The sequence below is a fragment of the Myotis myotis genome, unplaced genomic scaffold, assembly GCF_014108235.1.
Source record: "Myotis myotis isolate mMyoMyo1 unplaced genomic scaffold, mMyoMyo1.p scaffold_m19_p_4, whole genome shotgun sequence".
Taxonomy (NCBI): Eukaryota; Metazoa; Chordata; class Mammalia; order Chiroptera; family Vespertilionidae; genus Myotis; species Myotis myotis.
Genome location: NW_023416346.1, coordinates 27,509,249 through 27,536,930, shown reverse-complemented (window position 1 = coordinate 27,536,930; position 27,682 = coordinate 27,509,249). Strand labels below are relative to the sequence as shown.

The 27,682-nt window shown below is 38.3% G+C and overlaps 1 protein-coding gene across 4 annotated transcripts in view; it reads left to right on the top strand.

Annotated features, from left to right (window-relative positions):
- Window positions 1-27,682, top strand: part of SLC9A6 (solute carrier family 9 member A6) — a 59,374-nt gene that overhangs the window by 12,976 nt on the left and 18,716 nt on the right. For all 4 annotated transcript variants that reach the window (XR_004966891.1, XM_036304621.1, XM_036304619.1 and 1 more), the window contains exons 3-12: window positions 62-139; window positions 402-478; window positions 781-893; window positions 3,229-3,334; window positions 11,284-11,425; window positions 16,391-16,496; window positions 16,793-16,881; window positions 18,625-18,738; window positions 22,005-22,116; window positions 23,065-23,218. Coding sequence is in view for 3 of the 4 variants with exons in the window: in XM_036304621.1 (XP_036160514.1) it covers window positions 62-139; window positions 402-478; window positions 781-893; window positions 3,229-3,334; window positions 11,284-11,425; window positions 16,391-16,496; window positions 16,793-16,881; window positions 18,625-18,738; window positions 22,005-22,116; window positions 23,065-23,218 (1,091 nt within the window). In the remaining variant the exon portion in view is untranslated. The remainder of the gene's footprint in view (window positions 1-61; window positions 140-401; window positions 479-780; window positions 894-3,228; window positions 3,335-11,283; window positions 11,426-16,390; window positions 16,497-16,792; window positions 16,882-18,624; window positions 18,739-22,004; window positions 22,117-23,064; window positions 23,219-27,682) is intronic.

The window sequence follows — 27,682 nt, the reverse complement described above, 5'->3', positions numbered from 1 at the left end:
TGATAATATAATATGAAGTGCTATAAGGGAATTCTGCTAAAAGAACTCTTTATTTTAACAGGTTACTTTTGACCCGGAAGTATTTTTCAACATATTACTTCCTCCTATCATATTTTATGCAGGATATAGTCTGAAAAGAGTAAGTGCTTTTGTATTTCATATACTTTGAACAATGTTAAACTCCATGGGTTTTATCATCTTTGACTCTTCAGAAACAGACAACTCTTCCCAACATTCCCTACCTCTCTTCTTCTTCTCCTTTATAAATGCTGAAATTTATGCCTGTACAAATATTAGTTCTCTTATTTCCTTTAATGAAAATGCATTTAATATTAGCACATTAGAATAGAAAACCTTTTTTGGTAAGTATTCTAACACAGTGTAATCTTTTCTTTTGTCAGAGACATTTCTTTCGAAACCTTGGGTCTATTCTAGCATATGCTTTTCTTGGAACAGCAATTTCTTGTTTCGTAATTGGGTAAGTACTTGCAGCTTAAAACATGTTTTAGCTTGCAAATTATAATTTTAAAATAATGCATATTTGGTTTATGCAATATTGTATTTCTGAATGAGTCTAAGGACTTTTTCAGTAAAATGTGTTCACATAGAGAAATCATTTGAATTTTCCTTAAGGCCAGGGAATTACCCTATTTAAATGACATTAATTAAATTTGGGATTAGCTACAAAGTACTACAGTGGACCCATCTTCTTATTACTATATACTAACTTCATTAACAGTTGATTTTTTTTTCTAAAGTAGAAATATGTTTATTGAACAGGTCAATAATGTATGGCTGTGTAGCACTGATGAAAGTAACTGGACAACTTGCGGGAGATTTTTACTTTACAGATTGCCTGCTGTTTGGTGCCATTGTATCAGCAACTGATCCAGGTATGTATTACATGAGAGGAGATTAAGTACTTAAGGAACAGTGTTTTGCTGGCAAACATTTGTGGGCAATTCTTCCTTTGAGGTGCAGAATTCATGATTAGGTACTTCCCATAGTACTGTACTTTCCAGTTATGGAGGGGAAAAACAAAATTCATGGTTCCTTTTGGCTTAAAAACACATTTTTTTCATTTACTTTATTACATTTGTCTGTTACTGGTCCACACAATCTGATATGCTGTTTGGAAACAGACTATAAGGTATTTTTTTCAGAATTCTAGGTTGGTCTCTATTCCTAGTGATTAGGTATGGGAGATGAACTAGATTAATAAAAATGGGTAATAATTATATACTTCCTTTCAAGCTTCTAGAAAAGCAGTTCCCTAAAAATCTTCTATTTACATTCAGCTATTGCATGTAAGAGTAAGAAAAGAAGTTTTTACACGATTGTATGAAGACAATTGTGCTAAAAAAGAATTGTTTTTATAAAATTGGCTTTATGATTATAAAATTGTCTTGATATTAGCACAGCTGAAGAGTGACTTTAATTGTACTGCGTTAGGTTATAGTTTTCCGAATATAGTATTGGTGGGCTTAACAGCTACAAATTAGGCAGTTAAAGAATATGTAGGCTGAAGAGGTAGGGATAGAAACATAGGTTGCAGTATTTTTGATATGTTTTTATTGATTTGAGAGAGAGGGAGAGGGAGAGAGACTGATGAGAGCGAACCATCAGTTGGCTGCCTCCTGCACTCTCCCTACTGGGGATAGAACCTGAAACCAGGCATGTGCCCTGACTGGCAATCTGGGAGGATGCAACCAACTGAGTCATACGGGCCAGGGCTAGGTTGCAGTTTTTGAACTGAGGAAGCAAGTTTTCTTATACTAGACTTTAGAAGCTCGGTAGAGGTTTGTTCTGTTATACCTTTTGATCCTGAACGTTAATCACTTTCTTCTATTGTCATCCAGCACAATTACAGGTAGGATCCTGAGGTTATCTCTGAATTCTGTGTTAACCTTGATGACGATGGGAAATAAGGAAATGTTTTACATTCTATAAGAGATTATTTTAAAAGATAAGGCATTTTAGAGATATATTTATGTAGCTTAGCATTTTTAAAACTGAAAATCAAATTGCTTCCTTAAAGACCATCAAGACTGCCCCCTCATTACAGTATTTGAAACTGCTTCCATTATCAATGTGAAGATAGCATGGTTTTTGCAAGGAGCCAGTGTTCTCTGTTTTCTGTGTCATCACTAGAAGCAAGGTCCTCCACTTTTTAAAGCCTATGAGGAATTTAAGTCAATAGAACTGGCTACATTGCTTCAACCTTATGGTTTTGTTCTGAATGGCCCAAGCAAAAATCTTTTCCTTATATAAAATTGGGCAGTTATAGTTAGTCTGAATTATAAAGGCATATACACCTGTTTGGGTTTATTTAGTGAGTGAGCTGTATGTGACTCAGTAGTTATAACACAACTTCAGTCTCATCAGAGTTTCTAAGAATTCTCATATAAAAGAAGTGTTTTTTTTTTCCTTCTCAAGCTATAATAGCATGATAGTTGGCTTCTTATTAAGTTAAATAAAGCAACTATAATTCTGGTCAAAAAGCAAACTTGTCCTGCCAGTGTGGCTCAGTGGTTGAGTGTCGATCTATGTACCAGAAGGTTGCTGGTTCAATTCCTGGTCAGGGCACATACCCAGGTTGCCGGATCGATCCCCAGCAGGGGGCATGCAGGAGGCAGCCGATTGATGTTGATGTTTCTCTCTCATCGATGTTTCTATACCGCCCTTTCCTTTCCCCTCTCTCTAAAAATCAATAAAAGCATATGTTTTTTAAAAAGCAAGCTTGTGTTTTCATTTCCTACTATCTTTGCTGAATCAGTGTGCTTGAAATTTGCAAGTCAAATAGAAGTGAGTTGTAAGGCTCCAAGGAAGAAATGAAGTTTGTAGCAGAAATGCTTTTCATAATATTCTTCTTCAAAGATTAATGATCACCTAGTCGGTAAGAAATTTTGAATACATTCCTTATGGAAAATAAATGTACAGGACAAGAATATTAGCATTCACACGAAGAATGTAGTCCAACTCAGTCTTCCAAGGTTATTTTCAGCTGTTTGTAAGAGAGAGAAAGGAGATTGTGCAAGTATACATTTAGGGAAAAGAAAAATATTGACATAAAACTACTGAATCTTTAATATGGTAAGAGAATGTTTATTCAAGTTGAATTCTAAGACAAAGAAATGAATTTCTAAATAACAATTATAATCATCTACGGAGGGGAATATGTCATATTTATGATGTCTAAATATTACTCTGACTCTTTCTACTTGCTAGTGACTGTTCTTGCCATATTCCACGAGCTTCAAGTTGATGTTGAACTTTATGCACTTCTTTTTGGTGAAAGTGTTCTCAATGATGCTGTTGCCATAGTGCTATCTTCGTAAGTGTTTGTTTCTTATTATATTCCATATATTGAATGTTAGGGTACTAGGAACCAAAAGTCACTTATTGAATGAAGTGCATTATGAATGGAAACGTTTGAAAAACTGAGGCATTATTTCCCTTTTGAAAAAATGCATACTTATAGATAACATGGAAAATGCAGGGATAAAAAAGAAAGAAGAAAATATGTACTCTTAACACCTAAAGACAGTTATTGTAAACCAGAGGTCCAGTGCATGAAATATGTGCACAGGGGGTGGGGGGGGTCCCTCAGCCCGGCCTGTGCCCTCTCGCAGTCCAGGTCCCCTCGCTCCTTACCGCCTGCCTGCTCGCTGCTTCTTTCCACTCGGCTCGCTGCTCCTTAGCGCTGCCGTGGAAGCGGGAGAGGTTCCCGCCACCACTGCTGTGCTCACCAGCCATGAACCTGGCTTCTGGCTGAGCGGCGCTCCCCCTGTGGGAGTGCACTGACCACAAAGGGGCAGCTCCTGCATTGAGCGTCTGCCCCTGGTGGTCATTGCACATCATAGCGACCAGTCATTTTGGTTGTTCTGCTGTAACAGTTGCTTAGGCTTTTATTATGTAGATATTCTAGGACATTTCTTGTTTATTCTTTTTCCTATGCATGATATTTTTACATAGTTGTGATTATATATGTGTATACACACACACACACACACATATATATATATCTATATAATTTTATATTCTGTTTTATTGTAACATGAAATTTTTAGTTTTTGAATTAAAGTAAATTTTTGAGATAGATAATGTATTCACATGATTTAAAAATAAAAACTATGTAGAAAGGTAAATATTGAAATTTTTTTACTCCTGTCCTCATCCACCTGTCCCCCTAGCCCCTTCTAGGTTACCATTTTTATCAATTACCTGTGTATCCTAGTATTTATTTATTCAAATGCAAGCACACATATGAATGAATATTCTTATTTGCCTCTTATTTCTTATTTTAAAAGTAGCATGCTATATATGTCCAAACCTAGCTTTCTCTTACATAATTGTATTCTAGGAATCTTTCCATATCAAAATAGTTTTCTCATTCTTTGTTTTGAGCATATAGTGTTCTATGTACTGTACTATGAATTAAACTATAGTTTATTTTATCAGTCTCCTAATGTTGGAAACATAAAGTGTTTTCAGTTCTATGCTATCCAAATAATGATGCAGTGATTAAACTTGAACTTACCTGTTTTATATATGCATAGGTATATTAGTTAGATAAATTTCCAGAAGTAAGATTAGTGGGTTAAGGGGTAAATACATTTGAAATTTTGTTAGACAATGCTAAATTGCCCACCAAAGGGATTATGCCATTTTGCACTTTAAGTGCTAAATTATAGGAGTGCCTGTGTCCTTGTAACTTCACCAGCAGATATTTGTAAGACTTTTGTATTTTTGCTAATTTGATTATTGAGAAATTTCTCATTGTGGTTTTTAAAAAAATTTCTCTTATTTAATACAATCATTTCAGAAACACGTTTTAAATTTTTGAAGTGTTAAATAATACTCCTTTTTAAAGACAATTATTGAAATGAGCAATATTTGAATATAATTATAGAAATTACTACACATATTATTAGAAGGTGTTTGTAGGTGAAAGAAGGGGTCTCAACCTCTGAGGAATTCAAACCTGCCAACCCACTCCTACTAAGCAAATATCTAATCTTTTAGACATTTGCCTTTACCCTATACCAGAACTTTCTATGAGAGGAAAGTAAAAGCCCACATTTTCTCTTTATTTTTCTCCTTAATTTACACTTTATTAACTATAAAAGAGTAACCAGTAACTGACACTTTATTAACTATAAAAGAGTAACCAGTAACTGGTTTGCATAGCTTGAGTGGCCCCAATGCCTTACTGCAAAGTGGAAAATTATCCTTTCTGAAAGGTAACACTGATCCCTTAAATATTGTGTGTAAAGATATGCAAAAGATCCAATTCTTTTTGGTGAATGTGATTTATGTAAATTCCACCCCCTCTGACATATTCATTGCCAGACATTTTGCAGCTGTCTATAGCTAATGTAAATTTAAGAAATAAAGCCTAAAGGCTAGAACTAATGTTGATACAGAACATATGTACCTTCAATGACAATAGATGCAAAGTAAAAGTTTTATATTATTTGAAGGGAGGAAGAAATGAATAGTGTGGCTGTAACTTAGGTGCTATAAAGATTAATGAAGCTACAAAGATTGTTGAAGCTTTCAGTACATAGGAGCATTTAAGATCACTAGATGAAAAGAATAAGGTACAGGCAGTTACCTTTAGCATGGATTCCTCATCTTAGATAATTATTCTGCTACTTAATCATCTTACTAATAAGTATTCCTTCTTCATTGTCTGTTGGATGAAGAGTCAGAAAAATCTCTGTTCTGGTCCTGTCTTAAACTGATGTGCCCTGTACCTTACTTTTCTCATTAGTAAAGTAACTTATTTCTTGCAAATTTGAGAATGAACAGTTGAATAGTATTAAGGGAGAAAATAACTGACAAAGGGCCACAATCCTCCTTCTATTATAGCCTTTCTCAAACAGGGTTCTGTGAGGGAATATAAGCCTTATAGAGAATGATTCGAGTGATTTATTTTCTCAGTTCTCTTTTAAAGATGGTACATAGCTAGTACTATTCTAGATTCATAGAAGATAAGTTAACTCATTACATGGTCTGGTGGAACGCTGGTGGAGAAGGACTGTATATCTAGAGAATATCATATCAAGGCATTGTTAGCAGTGTAGGTGTCTTAATGGAGCTGAGCAAATGAGTTTCTGCCCAAAACCCGAAGGGAAACCAGTTGTGTTGCTGGCTGGGAGAAGTAACTAGCTGGAGTGCTCAGTAATATGTCTATTATCATCTTTTATTCGCCCTTTAAAGTATGTTAGATAGAAATAGTCTACTTTATGTTGGATACTGCTAAATATCCTACACAGGACAGCACCCACCATCCAATAAATAATTATCTGGCCCCAAATATCAATAATGCTGGATTGAGAAATCCTGGTGTTGTAAAATTAGAGCACTCATACATTGGTGTTAACATTGAAATTGATATCACCTACTCTTTTGTGTTTTAGATTTTGTCATTATTTATGATCATAAAATTAATACATTTGTAACACAAATTCAAATAATTTGACAAGGTAGGAAATTCCTGAAATTCTAGCTCTCAGAAATAACCATTATTAAGGTTTCACCTAGACTTTTTCCATTAGGATATTAACGTACATATAAATATATTAATCATTTTAAACAAAAAAAGATATAGTACTATACATACTTTCTGTAACTAACTTTTTTCACTTGGACATTGTATTATATTAATACCTCTATTATTCCATCATAAGGATATACTACAAATTTATCTCTCCAATCCCCTGTGGATTAATATTTGGCATTTTTGTAATATTGTATTATTGTGGATAGTACTCCAGCAAACATATATATGTATAAATCTCTGTTAATCCTTGAAACTATTTCTGTATGTTATATTTTAGATGTAGATTTTCTAGGCCAATGGATATGATCACTAAAATATTAAGAGATATAGTCATATTTCCCTCCAAAAATGTAATACAGATCTATTTGAAAGCAGTTATTCAACATATAAACAGAGGCATAGGTATAGTAATACCTTATTTCTAGGAATGAAGCATGAGGAAATAGTCCAATTTTTTTAAAAAGCACAAATATGTTTTTTTCACACTGTTATTAGTAGTAGCAAAAAGATTAGAAGCAAATTTTAAATATGTAATAGTGGGAAAATGCTTTAAAAATTTATGTTATTCCCATTTGGACCAATTTGAAGTCTTAAAAGCCAAGGTTAGAGATACTATAATAATTCTTATGTCATTGTCAGTTAAAGAAGCAGAATTCATGACCATATGTTCACTATGATTATAACTAAACATGAAATAGCATGCATGTTACAAAAAGGGAAAAGAAATACAGATGGAAAATGATAGATCTGTCAGTGTAGTGGAGTGATTCCCCCTCCCCAATTGTACATTATATTACTTTCAGAATGTTTTTAGAAAGTATTCATAAAAATGTCACTGCCTCAAAATAAAATGTTGATTGATGTAGAAAAGATGAGTTAGGGTTTCAATCCAGAGGCCAACATTTGACTGAAAAAGAAGAAAATAAACCTCTCATTTGTTCTCAGCCCATCATGCTTTTCATGTGTTCTCATACATTTTAGTGATTGAAGCATAAAATAATGATTAATGTGAATCTTGAATATACATGAACTAATCCAGGGAAGGCAGTCTCAGGAGGCATGGCATTAGATAGTTCTAGACAGCATTTTGAAAACTGTCATCAGGGAGAAAAAAAAGGTTGTTGTAGCAATATCCTTTATTTTCTCCAGCTAGCTGCTATATTTTCATGTTATAATGTGGTCACATCTCATTTATGGTGATGGGGTCCTTTATGGGTAGGTAAGAAAGCATGACATTAAAGGCCATTTTGTATTTATTGAAACAATATCAAATCTACTGGTCCCAAAGTGATCTGGTCACTTTGAACATTTAAATGCAGATGTTTAATTTTTTTCATTTGAGATTGAGTCTCAGAAATTTCTTGGTAACATTACCAGAAATTGATGTTAGTGCTATACTTCAATAAAATAGGTAAAATTAGGAAACTTTAGTTTGTTTTTTTAACCTAACTGGGGAGCTATAGAAAGAACTTGGTGTACATGGTACAGCCAGCTTATTTTGTAGCTTTGAATCAGAAGAAAACATTGCTATAACTACAGGGAGAATTCGTTATATTCTTAGGAATGTGGGTTTTTTCCTCCTTTTCTTTAAATGATTTGTATGATGTCTTTGGGTCTGGACTTTTTATAAAAATACTGGTTCGTTAATTTACTGGTATGAGAACTGATTTAGTAATGGTGGACACTCTTGCCAAAGACCTGCTGGCAACACTGATTTTCTTTTTTTCTTTTTTTTTTTTATTAAATCTTTATTGTTCAGATTATTACATTTGTTCCTCTTTTTTCCCCCCATAACTCCCCTCCACCCAGTTCCCACCCCACCTTCCTCCCTCACTCCCCACCCACTGTCCTCATCCATAGGTGCACGATTTTTGTCCAGTCTCTTCCCGCATCCCCCCCCTCCCCTTTCCCCCACAAGAATAGTCAGTCCACTTCCTTTCTATGCCCCTGATTCTATTATAATCACCAGTTCATTCTGTTCATCAGATTATTCACTTGATTTTCAGATTCACTTGTTGATAGATGTGTATTTGTTGTTCAAAATTTGTATCTTTACCTTTTTCTTCTTCTTCCTCTTCTTAAAGGATACCTTTCAGCATTTCATATAATACTGGTTTGATGGTGATGAACTCCTTTAGCTTTTTCTTATCTGTGAAGCTCTTTATCTGGCCTCCAATTCTGAATGATAGCTTTGCTGGATAAAGTAATCTTGGTTGTAGGTTCTTGGCATTCATCACTTTGAATATTTCTTGCCACTCCCTTCTGGCCTGCAAAGTTTCTGTTGAGAAATCAGCTGACATTCGTATGGGTACTCCCTTGTAGGTAACTGAGTTTCTTTCTCTTGCTGCTTTTATGATTCTCTCTTTGTCTTTTGCTCGTGGCATTTTACTTATGATGTGTCTTGGTGTGGTCCTCTTTGGATTCCTTTTGTTTGGGGTTCTCTGCGCTTCCTGGACTTGTAAGTCTATTTCTTTCACCAGGTAGGGGAAGTTTTCTGTCATTATATCTTCAAATAGGTTTTCAATATCTTGCTCTCTCTCTTTCTCTGGCACCCCTATAATTCGGATGTTGGTGCGCTTGAAGCTGTTCCAGAGGCTCCTTACGCTATCTTCGTATTTTTGGATTTTTTTTTTCATTTTGCTTTTCCGGTTGGGTGTTTTTTGCTTCTTCATATTTCAAATCGTTGACTTGATTCTTGCAGTCCTCTAGTCTGCTGTTGGGAGTCTGTATAATATTCTTTATTTCAGTCAGTGTATGCTTAATTTCTAGTCGGTTCTTTATCACAACATTGAGGGTCTCATTAGATTTCTTGTAGATCTCATTAAGTTTATCAACAGTTTCTAGAAAACTATTGCAAGACCTTAAAAGTGTGGTTTTGAACTCTATATCCAGTAGTTTGCTTTCCTCCATTTCTGTCATTTGTGTCTTTTTCTTTGTCTCCGCATTTTTTATGCTTCCCTGTGTTCATAAAGTGGTTTTCTGTGCTAAGTGTCCTCTAGGGCCCAGTGGTTCAGCCTCCCCAATTACCTGAGGAGGACACTCTTGGTGCACCCCCTTGTGGGCTTTGTGCACAGTCTTGTTGTAGTTAAGCCTTGATTGTTGTAGTTATCACTGGGAGGAATTGGCCTCCAGGCCAATTGGCTGTGAGAATCAGCTGTGTCTGCAGTGGGAGAACTTCTGTGCTGGAGACACCCCTCTGGGGCAAGACTTGCTTCAATGGGGCTTTGGTGCTCACTGAGTCTGCCCCCTGAGTGTGTCCTTTATGTTTCCACGGAGCTGCAAACTGGATGGTCCCACTCTGACCTCTGGGTGGCTCCTGGCTCCTGGATCTCTAGGGAGGTGCTAATCTAGCCTTTGCCTGAGGCTATCCAGCAAAAGCCTCCCTGCAGGGCTTGGGCAGGGCAGGTCCCACGGGATCAACAGGTCAGGGCTAGCAGTTATGGCTGCTCTCAGTCTTGCCCTCAGAGGCTTTGCTTCTCAATGTCCCGGTAATCGCTGCAAGCCCCTTGGAGAGAAAGCTGCCCTCGAGTTCCGACCGATGACAGACAGTCCCGCTTCTCCCGTATGAGTCTGGGTCCCTAGAGACTCGCCTGGAACTGGAGCTCAGAGCCTGAGACTCCCTCCCGATTGAAAACGACAACCGCGCCCTCATCCGCCATCCCACTCCGCATGCACCTCTGCACCTTAGTATTTTACTTCCACATTGCGCCTCCTCTGAGTCTCAGTGTGCTTTTCTCTTTCCTTCTAGTTGTAGAATTTCCACTCAGCCAGCCTTCGTGTGGTTCTGGGTGATGTCCATTCAGTCTTTTAGTTGTATTTTTGAAGTGGTTGTGTGAGGCAGCAATCTCCAGTGTTTACCTATGCTGCCATCTTGGTTTCTCCCAACATTGATTTTCTTAGCTATTTCTATTTCCTGGGGTGACTGTTTTAAAAGAGGCATTTTAGACCAGACTTGGACTGTGAGTTCAAGATGGAGGGTGTCTCCTGTAATTGCCTATCTTACCTCTTACAGAGTGACTTTCTTTAAGAAGTTTGAGGTGGATGGTCCAGCTGGGTATGCTAAAAGTACTGTTGAGTGGTTTCTAATTTCTTGGAAGGCCTTTTAAGCCATTTTTCCTGTAAAAGTCCATTTCAGTGAGTGAATATATGTTAGGCATTGGGCCAATTCTGGTATTCTAAAAGTTGAAAAGATACTTCAGTCGTCTTTTTTTGTTTGTTTTCCCCCATAGGAATAACAAAATGTGACTGGATTGAGTATTATTTCTCTGCTGGAAATAAGTGTACTTTTTCATTGGTTTGTTCACATTAGTATGTTAGGGCTTTCAGGCACTCAGTATTGATAAGTCTTAAACAGTCACAAAAGGATAGTACTGCACAATATCCGGAGGCTGGAGGAAAAGGCTCAGTACAATTTTCATATAGAGGACCTTAAAATGTTCTACTGCCTAAAACTGTCATTTATGTAAAAGCTGAGTTTTCTTCTTAGCTTGAGCCACTACACAGTGTTTTGTTAACCTTTTGACCTTACTTTGGCAATTTGAATCCAAAGTACAGCACTAACATCACTCTGGTGCCTTTTGATTTCCCCCTTTGATTTTATCTTTTAAGTTTTACACTAGATAGTGTTTTTATTTATTTATTCATGTAATTATTTTTAGGTAATGTTTCTAAAATAAAAGTTGCTTCTAGAAGTAAGAACAATCTCTCCTTTGTAGCTCAATAGTGGCATACCAGCCAGCTGGAGACAACAGCCACACCTTTGATGTCACAGCCATGTTCAAATCGATTGGGATTTTCCTTGGGATCTTCAGTGGATCTTTTGCGATGGGTGCTGCTACTGGAGTGGTGACAGCTTTAATATCCTTTTATAATATTTATCCTTTCTTATTAACCCAACAATGTAATTGAATGCTGTGTTCTATGGTCTCTCCTAGTTCCATAATTGGCACTGTGTTATAATTATTAACCTTATAACTAAGTACTTGGTTTGAAAACATTAGGTATTCATCTTTACCAATAAAGAAAATAATATAATTATTTTATGTAGGATAACATGCCCTCAAACTTTCACTACAAAGGTTTAATTAGACATAGTCACCCTTTGGGGTGAATTTTAAGGTTGTAGACTAAATTGATATAAAGGCAGATATATTTCAAAGAGACTCTGAGTGTTCTGTGTTGCTGTTCAGTGGGCCAAGCCAGCTCAACCAAGGGTTTGAAAGCCTGAGTGAGGATGGTGAAGGATGAAGAAATGACAGAGAGAATAAGCTGGGTCTAGGTGGATCTTCTTGTGCCTGGCTGAGGGCACAGAGAGAGATCCAGAGGCAAGCTGAGCCTTTATTTTATAGCCAGAGGTAAGCAAGGTAGTGGTCACCATAGTTACAATGTTCTTGTGAGTTTCGCTTGTTTTGGAAGCACTTGCTGCGCCTCCCACAGCCCATTAGCTACCTAGGAAGGATCTAGGGAGCATCATAAGGTCAAGCCTAATTATGCTAAGAGGACTGTGCCCTTTAAGCTGGGACTTGTTTGTGGCTTTGCCAACAGGTCATTCCAAGGCTTAACCCTATAACCGCACCCCACATCTCGCCCTTTTTAAATTTTTAAGCTACTTTAATGAAAGTAAAACTTAAGCATCAAGAACAAAACTCTGGCTATTAAAACAATAACAAAACAATGCCAATGCAAAACCTAAACTACAGACATGTTAACATTTTAAAACTTAAACATAAAGCTCTGGCTATCAACAAAACAGTGCCAATGTGTTAACATTTTTAAAACTAGTAAGAATAACAAAACAATGCCAATGTAAAACAGCAATAAGTGAGTTTCTGCTAAATGAAAGCTTCTTTTGCTAATTTACTCAGAGTCCTTGGACTTGGCTGTGCAAGACTTTGCAGAAGACTGGCAGCTAACCAATGCTAGCATAGCCAGAAACATTATTGAGGGAGTAGCTTTCACATCTTGCTTTTCTACCATCTGCTGGGCCTCAGTTGTTAACTTCTTTAGCTGACCCCATGTTGGCACCTCGGTCCCTCGCGTAGCCTTCATCATCTTCCTTTTCTGTATTGCTGTCATCGGGGCAATTCTCAGTTTTTTGAGCAGTGGGACAAGGAGCTTCTCTGGGTCCATTGTGGTGGCACACGTAACACTCTGGTACCCAAATTGGCTGCGCTGCTCCTTCTGGAAAGATACAAAACACAACATCTTCCCCACATCATTACTAGATCTGGTAAAACCCTTGGCTGGTTTGTGCAAAACTCTTGCCAGGCTAAGTCAGCAGAGGCTATTGTACAGGAAGCCCAATGCCTTTCGGCTGCTGTACAACTCTCTGCATTGTAATTCAAAAAATTTAACATGTAACATTCTTCTCCCCCTTTTTTTGTTTTTATAAAAAAGGTTTATATTGATGGAATTCTGACCATTCATAAAGAATATTTATAGTTGATGGAATTCTGACCATTCATATAAAGGTATACATTTTAGAGCTTGCTACTGCATTCCTCCTCATCCCTGGTAATGCTGTCAGGTGCTCCAAAATGTTAAATCAGAAGATATCACATGAAGCCTCAATAAGACAACTTTGTTTAACTCGGCTAAAGTGGGTAAGAACTCATTAGAATAGGCTACTAAACATGGTATGATGAAACCTGAAGAAATAGCTCTGACTTCCTAAATACATATAAACATACATGCTCTTCTGTATTTACGACTTCCTACTTTAACTTAAAAAGTTGCAAATTATGCAACTTTACATTTTTATTGTGAATTGGTTCTACTTTTGAGCCTTAGCACTTCAAAATAAAACCTTAACTTTGAGTCAAACTGTTAGTTTTTATTTTTGTATCAAGAGCTAACTTTGATGTGTTAAAACTAAGTAAAATCCATTTACTCAATCCAAAACAAGCATTAAAAAGAAAAACCCCAAATGCTATCTTATATCCATTTTAAGAGTAGGTTTGGCGCTTTCCGCTATTACCTGAGTCCTGATCTATCACCCCAGGAAGAGTTTGCCAATCCTGCACTTCCTGGGGTGGCATGATAAAGGTTTACTGAGCTGGCTGGAAAGGCTTCAGTGCAGTCAAGGGTAAGGACTCTACTGTCTGGTGGGACCGGGGCTGGCCCCGCTTGAAGTTTCCCTACCTAAGGTACATTGGATTATCAACATCAGTCATTTACCCAATTGCTTTCCTCTCCTGCATCCTGAGCATAGTCCAGGCTGCTTGTTTCCACTCCCTGTAGCCCTTTGACTTTCATTTCTAGCTGCTTGTATAGGGGGTAAAAGGAGAGGCTTATGAGCAATAGTAAGCTCCCCAAATGTTTGCACCAGACCCTCATTATCCCAAACCTGCTGGCGCTGTTCCCTAGCTTCCTCCAATCCTCGTTCGTATTTGGGAGGAAGTGCATTGTCAGGAGGGCTCTCTCCCACAGGAGCTGTAGCCCCAGGCACTGGAGGAGGCAGCGGAGGCACAGACGGTACAGGTGGAGTTGGAAGCCTCTGGTAGCCTTCCCCCATCTGTCTTGATTCCCCTGCCACATTCATCCACTCCCTTTCTGGAGTGGGCTCTAGGCCAGCCGTGGGCAAACTACGGCCCGCGGGCTGGATCCGGCCCGTTTGAAATGAATAAAACTAAAAAAAAAAATATAAAAGACCATACCCTTTTATGTAATGATGTTTACTTTGAATTTATATTAGTTCACACAAACACTCCATCCATGCTTTTGTTCTGGCCCTCCGGTCCAGTTTAAGAACCCATTGTGGCCCTCAAGTCAAAAAGTTTGCCCACCCCTGCTCTAGGCAGTCCCTAATCAGGGACCACAGACTGAAAGCAGAGGCAGGCATTTCCTCTGGACCTTCAGCTATGTAATGATCTTTAATTTGTTTTCCTACCTTCTCCCATGCCTCTATATTTACCTTTCCTTCCTCAGAAAACCATGGGCAGATTTTACTCACAAAACCCAACAACTCGAAAAGCTGTTCATACCTCACAGAACAGCCCCATGCTTAGAGCATAGCCTTAAGCATAGACACATATAAATTCTTTTCCTGCGATCCTGAATTTCCCATATTTTACACCTAGTTATATCACTGAACTTCGCTGCTTACCTTCCTTCTTGTTTTCTGCACGTGCTTCACTGGAGCACCTTTCACCTGACAACTGTAGTTCCCCCGAACTCAGGCCCCACGTTGGGTGCCACATGCGCCGAGCCAGCTCAGCCAAGGGTTCGAAAGCCTGAGTGAGGGCAGTGAAGGATGAAGAAATAACAGACAGAGAGAATAAGCTGGGTCTAATTGGATCTTCCTGTGCCTGGCTGAGGCCACATAGATCCAGAGGCAAGCTGAGCCTTTATTTTATAGCCAGAGGTAAACAAGGTAGTGGTCACCATAGTTACAATGTTCTTGTGAGTTTCACTTGTTTTGGCAGCACTTGCTGCGCCTCCCACAGCCCATTAGCTACCTAGGAAGGATCTAGGGAGCATCATAAGGTCAAGCCTAATTATGCTAAGAGGACTGTGCCCTTTAAGCTGGGACTTGTTTGTGGCTTTGCCAACAGGACATTCCAAGGCTTAACCCTATAGCCGCGCCTTACAGTTCAGCCTGGCAGTCTTTTGCTGTTTGTTTAAAAGGAAAAATAAGAAACCTATGACTGTTATGCCAACTGAACTAGATAGGGTTCCTGGGCTAAGGTAGATAGGAGTTCATCTCAGTTTTCACCAATTTTAACCTTCTACTGCAGAGTCCTAGACACTGCCATTAGTTTGCAATTTGAAATATTGGGCAAGTCATTCTTGTATTCATTCAGAAAACATTTTTATTGCCCACTATATGCCAGCTGCTATGCTCCTGGGCATCAAAAATAAACAAGACAGACATGACCTCTGCCTTGCTAGAGCTTCTGGTATAGAAGCATTGACACTTCACCTCATGGGTCCTCTGTGTAGGAAGGTGGAGGGTGGGAGCAGCAGGGAAAATCATTCAGACTAGATGATCTCTAAAGAGCTTCCAGCTCTAAAACTTCTAAGACACTTTCATATAAAACTAACACTGCTTTCAAGATTCTATAAGTTTGCTATACTTCAGCTAAGTGCTGGAAGGAACTTGTCTTATGGCTTTTTACAGGTGAATTGAGGCATAAAGGGGCAGTAAAAAGAATTCTTCGAAGGAGCTAGGCCCAATAGTATCTCTTCCCCATTACAGTTCCTTGAGGGTAGGAAGTATATCTTATTAATATTTTTGTTGTAGTACAGGTTTATTGAATTGAATGTAGATTTCAGCCTGAGGTTTGTCACAGCTTCACACAGGCCCTTCCATTGTCAACTAGCAAATACTTTTTAGACTAGTATTAAGTGAGTGACTTGCCTCAGTTTCTTCATCATGGAATGCTCTGCATCACAGAGATGTTAGGGCATCAGATAAATAGAAAATCTCATGGAAATGACATTTTAAATAAATATAAATTGCTGTAAGTATGGAAGCTCTTTTGCTTTGCGTCACAGATTAATAATCAGCGTGGGCATGTTGTGTATCTGATCTGTTGCTCCCATCTCTACCTGTCCTTTACTGCGTGGTTTCTGGCAAGGCATGTGATACCCATAAAACAATCAGAGAGACTAAGCTGTAAGACTTCTTCGTGAAAGGGATGGCTGCTCACTCAGTGAGATGCTCATTTTAAGAGTTGCTTCACTCTGGTGCCTTTTTATTCTGTGGTTTTTGTGTTAGGCGGTAAAGCCTTCTTTTATTTTCATGGTTGCCTTGCTTTGACTATTACTTTTTCTAGTTGCACTTCTGTATTAAGATCTTGTTACCAACCTTGACAGTCTTACGTGACAAAGTTCACCAAATTACGGGAGTTCCAGTTGTTGGAGACAGGCTTGTTCTTCTTGATGTCATGGAGTACCTTCCTCTTGGCTGAAGCATGGGGTTTCACGGGTAGGTTACTTTCTCCTTTTGATTGTAAGCCCTTACAGAGAGTGACTCTGCTAGTAATTTTTTCTACTGGTAGACCAACTCCTTTAGTATTTAAACACACTTATTAGGGTTGGGATATATGCTGTAACTTTAGGATGTAAAAAAGATTTTCAATGGAAGTGGTATGTCTCAACAAAGTAAGTCACAACTGAAAATGTCAACACTCAGCGTATAATCTACTTCTGTAAAATAAAAACCTCCATAGAAAAGTCGGGAACTCTCCTTTCACATGAACTTTGAACACTTTGTCATTGCAGGAGTGGTTGCAGTGTTGTTCTGTGGCATCACACAGGCCCATTATACATACAATAATTTGTCCACAGAGTCTCAGCATAGAACTAAACAGGTAAGATAAACTTTATAGTTTGTGAATAAAGTTTTTCTCCCTGTAGTGAAACAAATCTGTTCAAAATGATGCCTACTCATTCTGACTCCTCTTCTTTTATTTTTATTATTTTTTTAATCTTTATTATTGAGAGTATTACAAATGTCTTCCCCATTTTCCCTCCTTGCCCCCCACCACCCAGTTCCCATCCCGCCCTAGGCCTTCACCACCTGGCTCCTCTTTCTTTGACTCCAGAAATAGATGGAATTGGCAGGTTGAAGGGTGACAGTTTTTAGGATAGAGGTAGGTGACCAGAATAGCCAGGGACTATTGTGATTGTGTCAGTTAGCTTCCTTCCCTGTTTTCTTAACCTAATGACTTTTAAGAGGAATGTTTTTCTAGTCAGGTGTGACTAGAACCATGGCTGTTTGACGTTGGTAAGTTTAACTTCTAATTTGACTGGATCTACTGCTGGGTGATACAGAGATTAATGTCCTTCAGGCACTTCTAGAAATGTGAAAACATCAGGGGTTGGGCTACATGTGGCCTTGAATGCACAGTTGTGCGGGGCACCTGAAGGGAATTATAAAGGATCTAGGCATAGCATTTTCTAGTCTTATGAGGTATATGGTGCAAAGATATGAACAATATGTAATGTTTAGAATAGAAACAGATGCATAATTGATTATGATTACATCAAGAAATAGAAGATTTAAGTTTTACCAAATGATTAGAACACTTGAGATTAGCCTGGAGAGGACTCATGACAAAGCAGGAGCAAAGGTACTTCTTTTATCTGGAACCACAAATTTAGTGATTGACATATGCTTTTTTCCCCCACCCCCTCAAAAGAAATTAGGCTTCTTATACACTGGGGCTACAAATCCCTTTTACAAATTAGTTCAGTGCAATAAGTATAGAGAAGATAATCAACTGGGGTGGTGGCGGCATTTTTCTACCCAGTGGAGTGGGGAATAAAAAAAACAAGGTCACAGTGTCCAGTCTTATTGGTGATATGAAGCTTGTGTACATAAAAAAAACACACAAAACAAAACAGATAATATGGTGGTGAAGGCCTGGAGTGGGGCAGGGGTGGGCTAGAAGAGGTCAATGGGGGAAAAGGAGGTCATATTCAATACTTAAAACAATAAAGATTTAAAAAAACAGACTAATAGAACTTCTAGCTTTGTGTTTCAGATTACATGTCATACCAGATTTCAGAGAAGCAGGGGGGTTGGTTTGAGGCTTGATGAGCTACAAAGCTATCATAGAAGGAGGGTACAGAGCACAAGACAATGATGCACTGATTCCATAAATGAAGGACAAGACCCAGATAAATAGTGAAATCAAACGGCAGGGCAGCAATATGAGAGTTGTCATGAAGTGCTCTATGCCAGGACAAAGAATTTGAACTTGGGCCTGTGAAGAGGAAAGTGTCTATGAAACTGCCATATTTAGAGAGATTAATAGGGTAAGGATATACAGATGGGTGACAGGGATACCAGTTAGGGTCCTTTTGCAGCATTATGGGTGGGAAGTGATGAAAGGTAGACAAAGGCAGGACAACAAGGAACATTCCAAAAGAAAAATTGTCAGAGCAAATGTCATAACTACATTTGCTTCCCTCTGAATCACATATTTTGGGGGATATACATGAACTTTACATATTTGAAGTATCTGTTTTGTTGTCTTAGTAATACTCATGTTTTCACATTGTATAACTTAATTTATTTACTGGACTAACCTTTTAACATTTCGTTTCAGTTGTTTGAGCTTCTCAATTTCTTGGCAGAGAATTTCATCTTCTCCTACATGGGACTGACACTGTTCACCTTCCAGAATCATGTCTTTAACCCAACATTTGTAGTAGGAGCATTTGTATCCTTTATAATTTGTTCTATTTTTAAAACTTTTTTTAAAAATTGAGATTTGCATGTGTTTTCTAGAGGGGTAGTTGACAAGAATACATTTATATATATAAGATGTTCCTCTCAGTACAAGTAAGGATTTTAACTCTTTTTTTTCTGCTCTGTTTATTCTATCTTCATCTGTTTATTGCACAAATAATACTGATAGATTGAAATGACAGAAAAAAGTTTCCTACCATTCTGCTAATTCCAAAAGAGAAAACTATAAAATGTTTGTCCTCTATTGCTAAAGCGAAGAAAGAGAGTGTAGATACTGCGGAGCAGTGTAGTCTATGCCACAGGGTCGTTGAAAGCTGGTGAAAGGCTGAAGGAGGCTGCCTGCCCCCAACCTCATTCTTGTTGAGCCTTTAAAAATCCAGTTGAAAGAGAGAAGCTGAGTACATGAAAGGGAACAATCAGTATTGCCAGCCTCATGAGAAGGCAGGAGGAGATGAAATCCAGGGCGTGTGGGGAAGGATTGGCCTTCACTGGGAGGAGGAATAACTCCACCATGGCTCCAGGAGAGGGTAGGTTATATAGAGATGAAGGCACATTTGTAAGATGGTGTTCCTGACTGCTAACCTCTATTTTAATCTATAAAATATGAGGTGAGATTATCTGTTGAAAGTGAGATAGGAGCAGGTGGCCTATCAGTTATCTATTATGTAACAAATTACCCTAAAATTTAGCAGCTTACAACAACAACAGTCATTATATCACAGTTTCTGAGAGTCAGGATACTAGAAATAGCTTAGCTGGGCTCTTCAGGCTCAAGCATCCCTCATGAGGTTGCAATCTCTCTCTGGGCTGGGACTCTGCAGATTTGATGGGCTGGAGAATCCACCCCAAGTTTACTCACACGGCTGTTAGATAGAGGCTTCAGTTCTGCTCCACATAGACTTCTCCATGGGCCACCTCATAACATTGCTTCCCCCAGAGGGAGTGAGCTGAGAGAGCCCCAAGATGGAATCCAAAGTGCCTTTTATAACCTAACCTTGGAAGTGATATACCATCATCCCTTCTGCCACATTCTGTTGGTCATACAGGTGGACCCTGGTGCAGTGTGAGCAGGGATGTTACAAGGCTGTGAATAATTGCAGGGAGGGATTTTTGAGGACTATCTTGGAGGCTGGATTCCACAGGTGACAGGAGTTTTGTGGAGAATATTTAGAAATAGTTGTTTTAGAGAATGGGACAGTGAGTTGACCAAAGAAATGCTGTAGGATTGCTGAGCAGTAATAGGGACCCACTTGAGTCTGAGGAATAGATATTAGCAGTAGAATCAATCTGCCCTGTTGTATGACTTCAACCTGGAGTACTTAGCTGTAAGCGTGGAGGAAAGAGATAGATAGTTGATTCCATCTAGGTTTGGGGTTTTTGTCAAGTGGGTGCAAAGAAAACGGCTCTTCGGGCTCAAGGCAAAGAAAGCACAGAAAGAGACAAATGAATGTCAGGTATTGCAGAATATTATTAAGATGTGGTTAAGCCAAGCCAGTGTGGCTCAGTTGAGCATCGACCTATGAACCAGGAAGTCACTGTTCAATTGCTGGTCAGGCACATGCCCGTATTGTGGGCTTGATCCCCAGTGGGGGGCATGCAGGAGGCAGCTGATCAATGATTCTCTCTCATCATTGATGTTTCTATCTCTCCCTCTCCCTCTGTGAAATAAATAAAAATATATTTTTTTAAAAAAGATGTGCTTAAGAAGGGAAGTGAAGCAGGGAAAGGACTGACTGTGAGGGGAAAGTAACAGAATCTTTGGACTGGAGGTCCCAGACAGGTGGAAGAACTATCCAAGTGAGATAGATAAACACAAAACGTGAAAAAAAAATAGAGAGGATGTTTGAATTAGTGATTTTAAAAAAGAAATATTTTAAAACCACCTCAGAATACAGATTCTGCCAAAGAGATTAGCAGAAATATTTTTTAATTTAAAGCTCTAAGTAGGATCTCTGTTAGAAAGTGAGGTATTAGTGAATGCCATTCTACAGAGACTTAGTAATCTGGGAATGAACTTCAGGAAAAAAAAGATAAAGCCCTATTAATAAGAGAAGAACCTTAGCCTGAAGACTCCCATGAGATCAGTAACTCCATATCCTGCTAGTATTTGAGAAATTGTTGAACAGTCACGTTCCTTGCTCCACTGTACTTAACCGGAAATAAGGCTAATTATTTTCCCTAGGTTTCTGAGTTTGTTAGGAATTGAAGTTTCTGGATACAAAATCCTACCATGAAAATTGACCCCTACAAGGGAGAGCTGTTCTCTTGCTGGCTATGTTAGTTAGGACCTAGATTTGGTTTCATGTGACAAAGATCCAAATTAACTGAGAATTAAACAAGATAGAAGTTTAACCAATGAGCATATAATGCTTATGTACAGTTCCTTTTTGCCTTTAGCCTTACAGATGCTAATGATTTCCAACGGTACTTAGGTCAGCACTTGTTTCCCCATCCTTGTTTTGTTTTTAATCTTAGATTTTCCTTTATATATCTTTCAGAAAATGGGGTGGAGATTATATTGTAACTCCTGAGATAAAAATTGTAATTGTAAAGCAGAGTCTCTATAGACAGCAAACTGGAATAAAAGACACTAAAATTGTGTGGGGTTTTTTGTTGTTGTTAAAACCATTCTGAATTACCATTAAGCCTTCCCTTTGAAGCAGGTGGAAGTTATAGACTTAGAGGACTGCATCGGAGCTAGCAGAAATTTCAGTGGTATAAGGTGCTTGAGCTGCCCTTTTCTTTGTTCCAAGGAAGCAAGGGCAAGTTTAGCCAATATTACTCTTCCTCCTACTAACACTGACAATTACAGTGAATTAACCTATTGTAGTAATAATCTTAAGATTATACCCAAGAATCTCTGCTTTTAAACATGTTTCTGTTCATCTCATGAATTTCTTATATGTTAGATCTGCACTGTCCAATTTGGTAGCAACTAACCTTTAAATAAGCACAAATAACTTGTGATTATTTAAATTTAAATTAATTTAAATGAAATAAAATTTCAGTTCCTAGGTCACACTGGCCACACTTCAAGCAGTCAGTATGTTGGACAATGCAGATATAGAACATTTCATCATTGTACAAAGTTCCATTGGACTGCTCTGTGTTAGAGAAATCGAAAGACTGTGTTAGAAACTCAGCTTCCTAAGATAGTCTTTCACCATCTTGAATGTAGAGTCTAAATAATATTAATATAGTAAAAAGAAATTACCCTTAACCTATTAATAATTTTAGATTGCTATTTTCTTGGGGAGAGCTGCTAATATTTACCCCTTGTCCCTCTTACTTAATTTGGGTAGAAGAAGTAAGATTGGATCAAATTTTCAACACATGATGATGTTTGCTGGTAAGTTATAACTCCCTCTCTTTCCCCATTCCAAGAAACCACTCACAATGTAAATGTCAGCTTGATTTTAAATGGAAATGATATGCTGGTAAGATATTACTCCCTTAAACATTGAAGTTGCAACCTCCAATAGAAAACAAAAGTTAGTGTCTGTATTCCCTTCTATGGGAAAATTTTAATGTTCTGGTTCCAAATTCCTACATGTCACACATAGTAGAGAAGATAAAGATTTATGCACTTTCACACATAAATCTGTATGTGAATGTTTATGGCAATTCTATTAATAATTACCCAAACCTAGAAACAGTCCATTTCTGTTCCAATGGGTGAATGAATAAGCAAACTGGTATTTCCATGCAATGGAATACTACTTAGCACTAAAAAGAACAAACTGTTGATATATACAACATGGATGAACCTCAGAGGCATTATGCAGAGTGAAAGAAGCTAGTCTCAAAAGGTCACATACTGTATGATTTCATTTATGACATTCTGAAAAAGACAAAAGCATAGCAATGGAGAACAGATGAGTGGTTGCCGGGGGTTTGGCAGGGTGACAGAGAGGTTGAATTAAAAAGAGGTTGAACAAAAGAATTTGGGGGTGGGTGGGTAATGAAACTGTTCTGTGTCTTGGTTGTGTTAGTGGTCACACACCTCTATGCATTTGTCAAAACTTATGGAACTATACAACCAAAAGAGTGAATTTTACTGTTTGTAAATTTAAAAATAAATTTCAAAAAATTGTTAAAAGATCAATGTATGTCAGTATCATCTACTAATTCTTTTTTTCCATTTATTGGTACTTTTTTCCATTTATTGGTACTTTTCCATTTATTGGTACATATGTATTTGTTCACACCCCTCTAAGTTCTCAGAAATTTCTCTGAATTTACGAAGCTCACATTGGTAATAAGTTATTGAAGAAATGCCTCTTCCATTTCCTTTTAGGCCTTCGTGGTGCAATGGCATTTGCCTTGGCCATTCGAGATACTGCCACTTATGCACGGCAAATGATGTTCAGCACCACACTTCTGATTGTGTTTTTTACCGTATGGGTATTTGGTGGTGGTACCACTGCCATGCTGTCATGCTTGCATATAAGGTAAGTAGTGATTGGGGACCTCATTTCCATATTAAATTATAATTCAGGTTATTTTCTTTTAATCATGATAAATTTTTAAACTTTAAGAAATCTATAATATTTAATGTTTTCCTTTTAAAAACTAACATATAGTACAGAAAAATGAAAAATATGCAAAAGAAACCATTGTTAACACTTTAAAGGATGTCTTTCCAGACCTCTTACTATACATTCTATATATTTTTAACAAAAAGGGCCAATACTGCAGGTACTCTTATAAACTTATTTTTAAATGTAATATAGCATGGGCATTTATGTTATTAGTAAATAATATTATTTTAATGGCTATTTATTTATTTATTTATTTATTTATTGTATTATAATTTATTTAACCAAATCTCTACCTTGTATTGTTTCTAGGATTTTGCTATTACCATTAACATTTGAGGCTTTTGCTATTACTCTTACCAATAACAATGTGAACATTTATAAATGCACACACCATTGTGCATTTGATTATTTCCTTATGATGCATTCTTAGAAGTGGATTGCTTGAATGTAGAATATTCATATGTTTAAAGCTTTTGATCCACATCACCAGATTGGATCATCAAAATTTTTTTTCTGCACCCTGTAAGACAGTCCTGCCTATCTCAACCCTAATCAATATAAGATATAATCATTATTTCTCATCTTTATGATCACCATGGTTTCTGACCTGACAATCCAAGGTCGAGATTGTGAGGTCTCTGTCTTAGATTCAAACTCGTTAATGTATTCAATTGGAAAGCTCCCTTGTATCTCAAGAGTTCTGCATTGTTTCCATGGATACAACAGCCTATGTTGCTAAAGCCTTTGTAGATTTTAGTCCTGTGTTTGGCTGAAACTTCATAGACCTTAAGAGCTATGGAGCCTGGCCAGCATAGCTCAGTGGTTGAGCGTCGACCTATGAACCAAGAGGTCACGGTTCGATTCCCATTCAAGGCACATGCCCAGGTTGCAGGCTTCATCCCTGGTGTGGGGTGTGCAGGAGGCAGCCGATCAATGATTCTCTCTCATCATTGATGTTTCTATCTCTCTCTCCCTCTCCCTTCCTCTCTCTAAAATCAATAAAAATATATTTTTAAAAAGAGCTACTGAGCTTCCAGAATACCTAGGGTTCATTAATGAAAACCGTATTTCACATTTTATAGAATCTGTTTTCCATTTTTTCATTCTAAAGACCAGCCAGCCTTAAAACACACTTTTAATGAGATTATTATCTTTATCTTGCTTTACTATTCAGATACCTTTCTTGCAATTTCTGTGCTGCTGTATATAATAAAGAATACACAAAAATAATGTTTGTATAACCCTGATTATTACTTCAGGAAAGACCGGGCATTTTTTTTTTTTGAGCACCTACTATGTTCTGGGCATTTATGAAGTGCATTTTACAAATTTATCTAATCACAGTAGCTCCATTTTACAAATGAGGAAATAGAGGCTTAAAAAATTCTAAGTTGTTCAGTGTCATACAATTAAATGTTGGATAAAGGAACATCATCAAGAAATGAGGGTGGTAAATTTTGAGAGGATTAAATATTTTCCTTTTCTCAAGAGCTTGTAAATAAAGACTCCTTATTCTAAAAAAAATTAAATGTAATAATTTTGGAAAAATAATACTCTTAAATGGAGTCTTAATGTTTAGGTAAAATCAGTTCTCTTCTCTAACTTGCCTTCACACAAACCAAACAAAATATCCATGCTTTACCCCCCCCCAAAAAAAACCCCCACAACCCCCCCATAACTCACATAAAGTTGAATACACTTCACCATCTTTGCAAACTCTTTGGCCCCATCTTGCCTGTCCTATGGCATAGTTTGTTTCTTAATTTTTTACACACACACACACACACACACACACACACACACACACACACACATACTAGAGGCTCTATGCACGAAATTCATGCAAGGGGTTCAGCCCCTGCCTCTGTGGCGGCTGCCTTGGCTTCCAACGACGTGGCTTCATCCAGAAGGACATCTGGTCTAATTAGCATATTATGATTTTATTATTATAGATTACCTTACAGTTTTAGGTTAACTCTTCTTATTCTTGTTTTGGGATTTTTTGGCCTCTGCAAAGAGAGACTGGAATTTAAGTTTCACTTCCCAACTCCGAAATTTGGCTAGTACAATTTTGAGGAGGCTGAAATAAGTCCTTAAAGTTGAAGATTAATGCAGACTTAGACTTTACTTTGAGTTCTTGCTCATTAATTTTGAGTTCTTATTCTTTCCTTTACCAATTCTGTGATCTTGAGCCTCAATTTACCCTTTTAAGCCTCAATTTTCTCATTCGTCATGTGTGTTAGTACCCATCTCCTAGGGTTGTTGTAAGTAGTCAGTGAGCTAATGTCTGTAAAGTTCTCAGCACAACATTGCTAATGTGCCTTTTAGTCATTCATTCAATAAATTGAGCATCCCATGTGCCAGGAACTGTTTTAAGCTCTAACTTAATGGTTCTCATTTGAGGGTGATTTCGCCCCCACTGCAATGGACATTTGGCAATGTCTGGAGACATTTTATTGTCACAATCTAAGATAGGAGGCTGCTATTGGCATCTAGTTAGTAGAGGCCCATGGTGCTGCTAAAACACCCTACAGTGCACAGATCTGTGCCAAAATGTCAGTAATGTGAAGATTGAGACCCTGCTCTAGAGAGGTACAGCAGTAGTAATAAGAAAGAAAAAGTCCCTGGTCTCATAAGTCTATATTTTAGTGGGAGAAGACTAAACTAGCAGTCAAATGAAAATGGCAATTTTAGGTGATATTAAATTTTATGATGACAAACAAGGTACTGTGATGGTGACTAGGGATCAAACGTATTTTATAGGTGGAGGTGAGGAAAGGTCTCTCTCTCTCTCTCTCTCTCTCTCTCTCTCTCTCTCTCTCTTTCTCAGCTACATTTAACCTCAGTCTATCTGAAAGACAGGGTATTGCCAGTTAAACAGTGAGCAGGAAGAAGAGCAGCCCAGGCAGAGAGAAAAGCATATGCAAAGGCCCTGAGGCAGGAACAAACTTGACCTCTTTAATGAACAGGAAAAAAAGTCCACATAGCTGGAATATAGTGATTGAAGTGTAGATAGGAAATAAGGTGGGCAAAATCCTATAGGGGCAGTAGTTGGCAAACACATCCTGTAAAGGGGTGGCTAGTAAAATTTAGGCTTTGTAGACCACATGGTCTCTGCCTCAATTATTCAACTCTAGCGTGAAAGCCCCAAAGATGTGCCCTAGCTGGTTTGGCTCAGTGGATAGAACATCGGCCTGCAGACTGAAGGGTCCAGGTTCAATTCTGGTTAAGGGCACATGCCCAGATTGCAGGCTCGATCCCCAGTGGGGAGCATGCAAGAGGCAGCCAATCAATGATTCTCTCTCATCATTGATGTTTCTATCTCTCTCTACCTCTCACTTCCTCTCTGAAATCAATAAAAATATATATATTTTTAAAAAGCCCCACAGATGATACATAAGTCAGTTGTGTGGTTGTGTTCCAATAAGACTTTATTCACAAAAACAGGAAATGCACTGGATGTGGCCTATGAGCCTTAGTTTGTGGACCCCTGCTTTCGGGTCTCATAAGATATGGTAATGAATTTGGATTTTAAAGTCCAATTGGAAATCTTGTAAGATTTTAAAAAAGGAGCAACATGATTATTTTTGTAAGGTAAAAGCATCACTCCAGCTGTTGTGTAGACAACAGATCCTCAGTGAGTTAGAGCCAACCAACTAGCTATTCCTACATCTTTTCATAGTTTGTGATGGTCACATTTGGCTCCCTGTCATTTACCACACATATTTTGCAATTCTCTGTCTCCGAGCATTTGCTCCCATTGTTTCTTTGCCTTGAATTCTCTTTCACTCCCAAGAAATGACATAGCTCAAGTGCCTTCTCCTTTCTGCCATCTTCTTTTGTATTGGAACCGTTCTTCCATTTGCTTAATGTTGGGTATCTTTATAACAGCACTTATTTCAATTAGCCTTGTAATAACAACCCTATACAATAAAACCCTAATATGCAAATCGACCAAACGGCAGAACGACTGGTTGCTATGATGTGCACTGACCACCAGGGGGCAGACACAGGAGCTGCCCCCTGCTTGTCAGTGCGCTCCCAGAGGGGGAGCGCTGCTCAGCCAGAAGCTAGGCTCACAGCTGGCAAGCACAGTGGTGGTGGCAGGAGCCTCTCCCACCTCTGCAGCAGTGCTAAGGAACAGCAAGCTGAGCGATAAGGAGCAGTGAGCAGGCAGGTGGTAAGGAGCGAGGGGTCCTGGACTGCGAGAGGGATGTCCGACTGCTGGGGGGATTGGGCCTAAGCTGGCAGGCGGACATCCCTCGAGGGGTCCCAGACTGCAAGAGGGCGCAGGCCGGGCCAAGGGATTCCACTGCCCCCCCCCCAGTGCACAAATTTCGTGCACCAGGCCTCTAGTATTGTTATAAGAGCTAC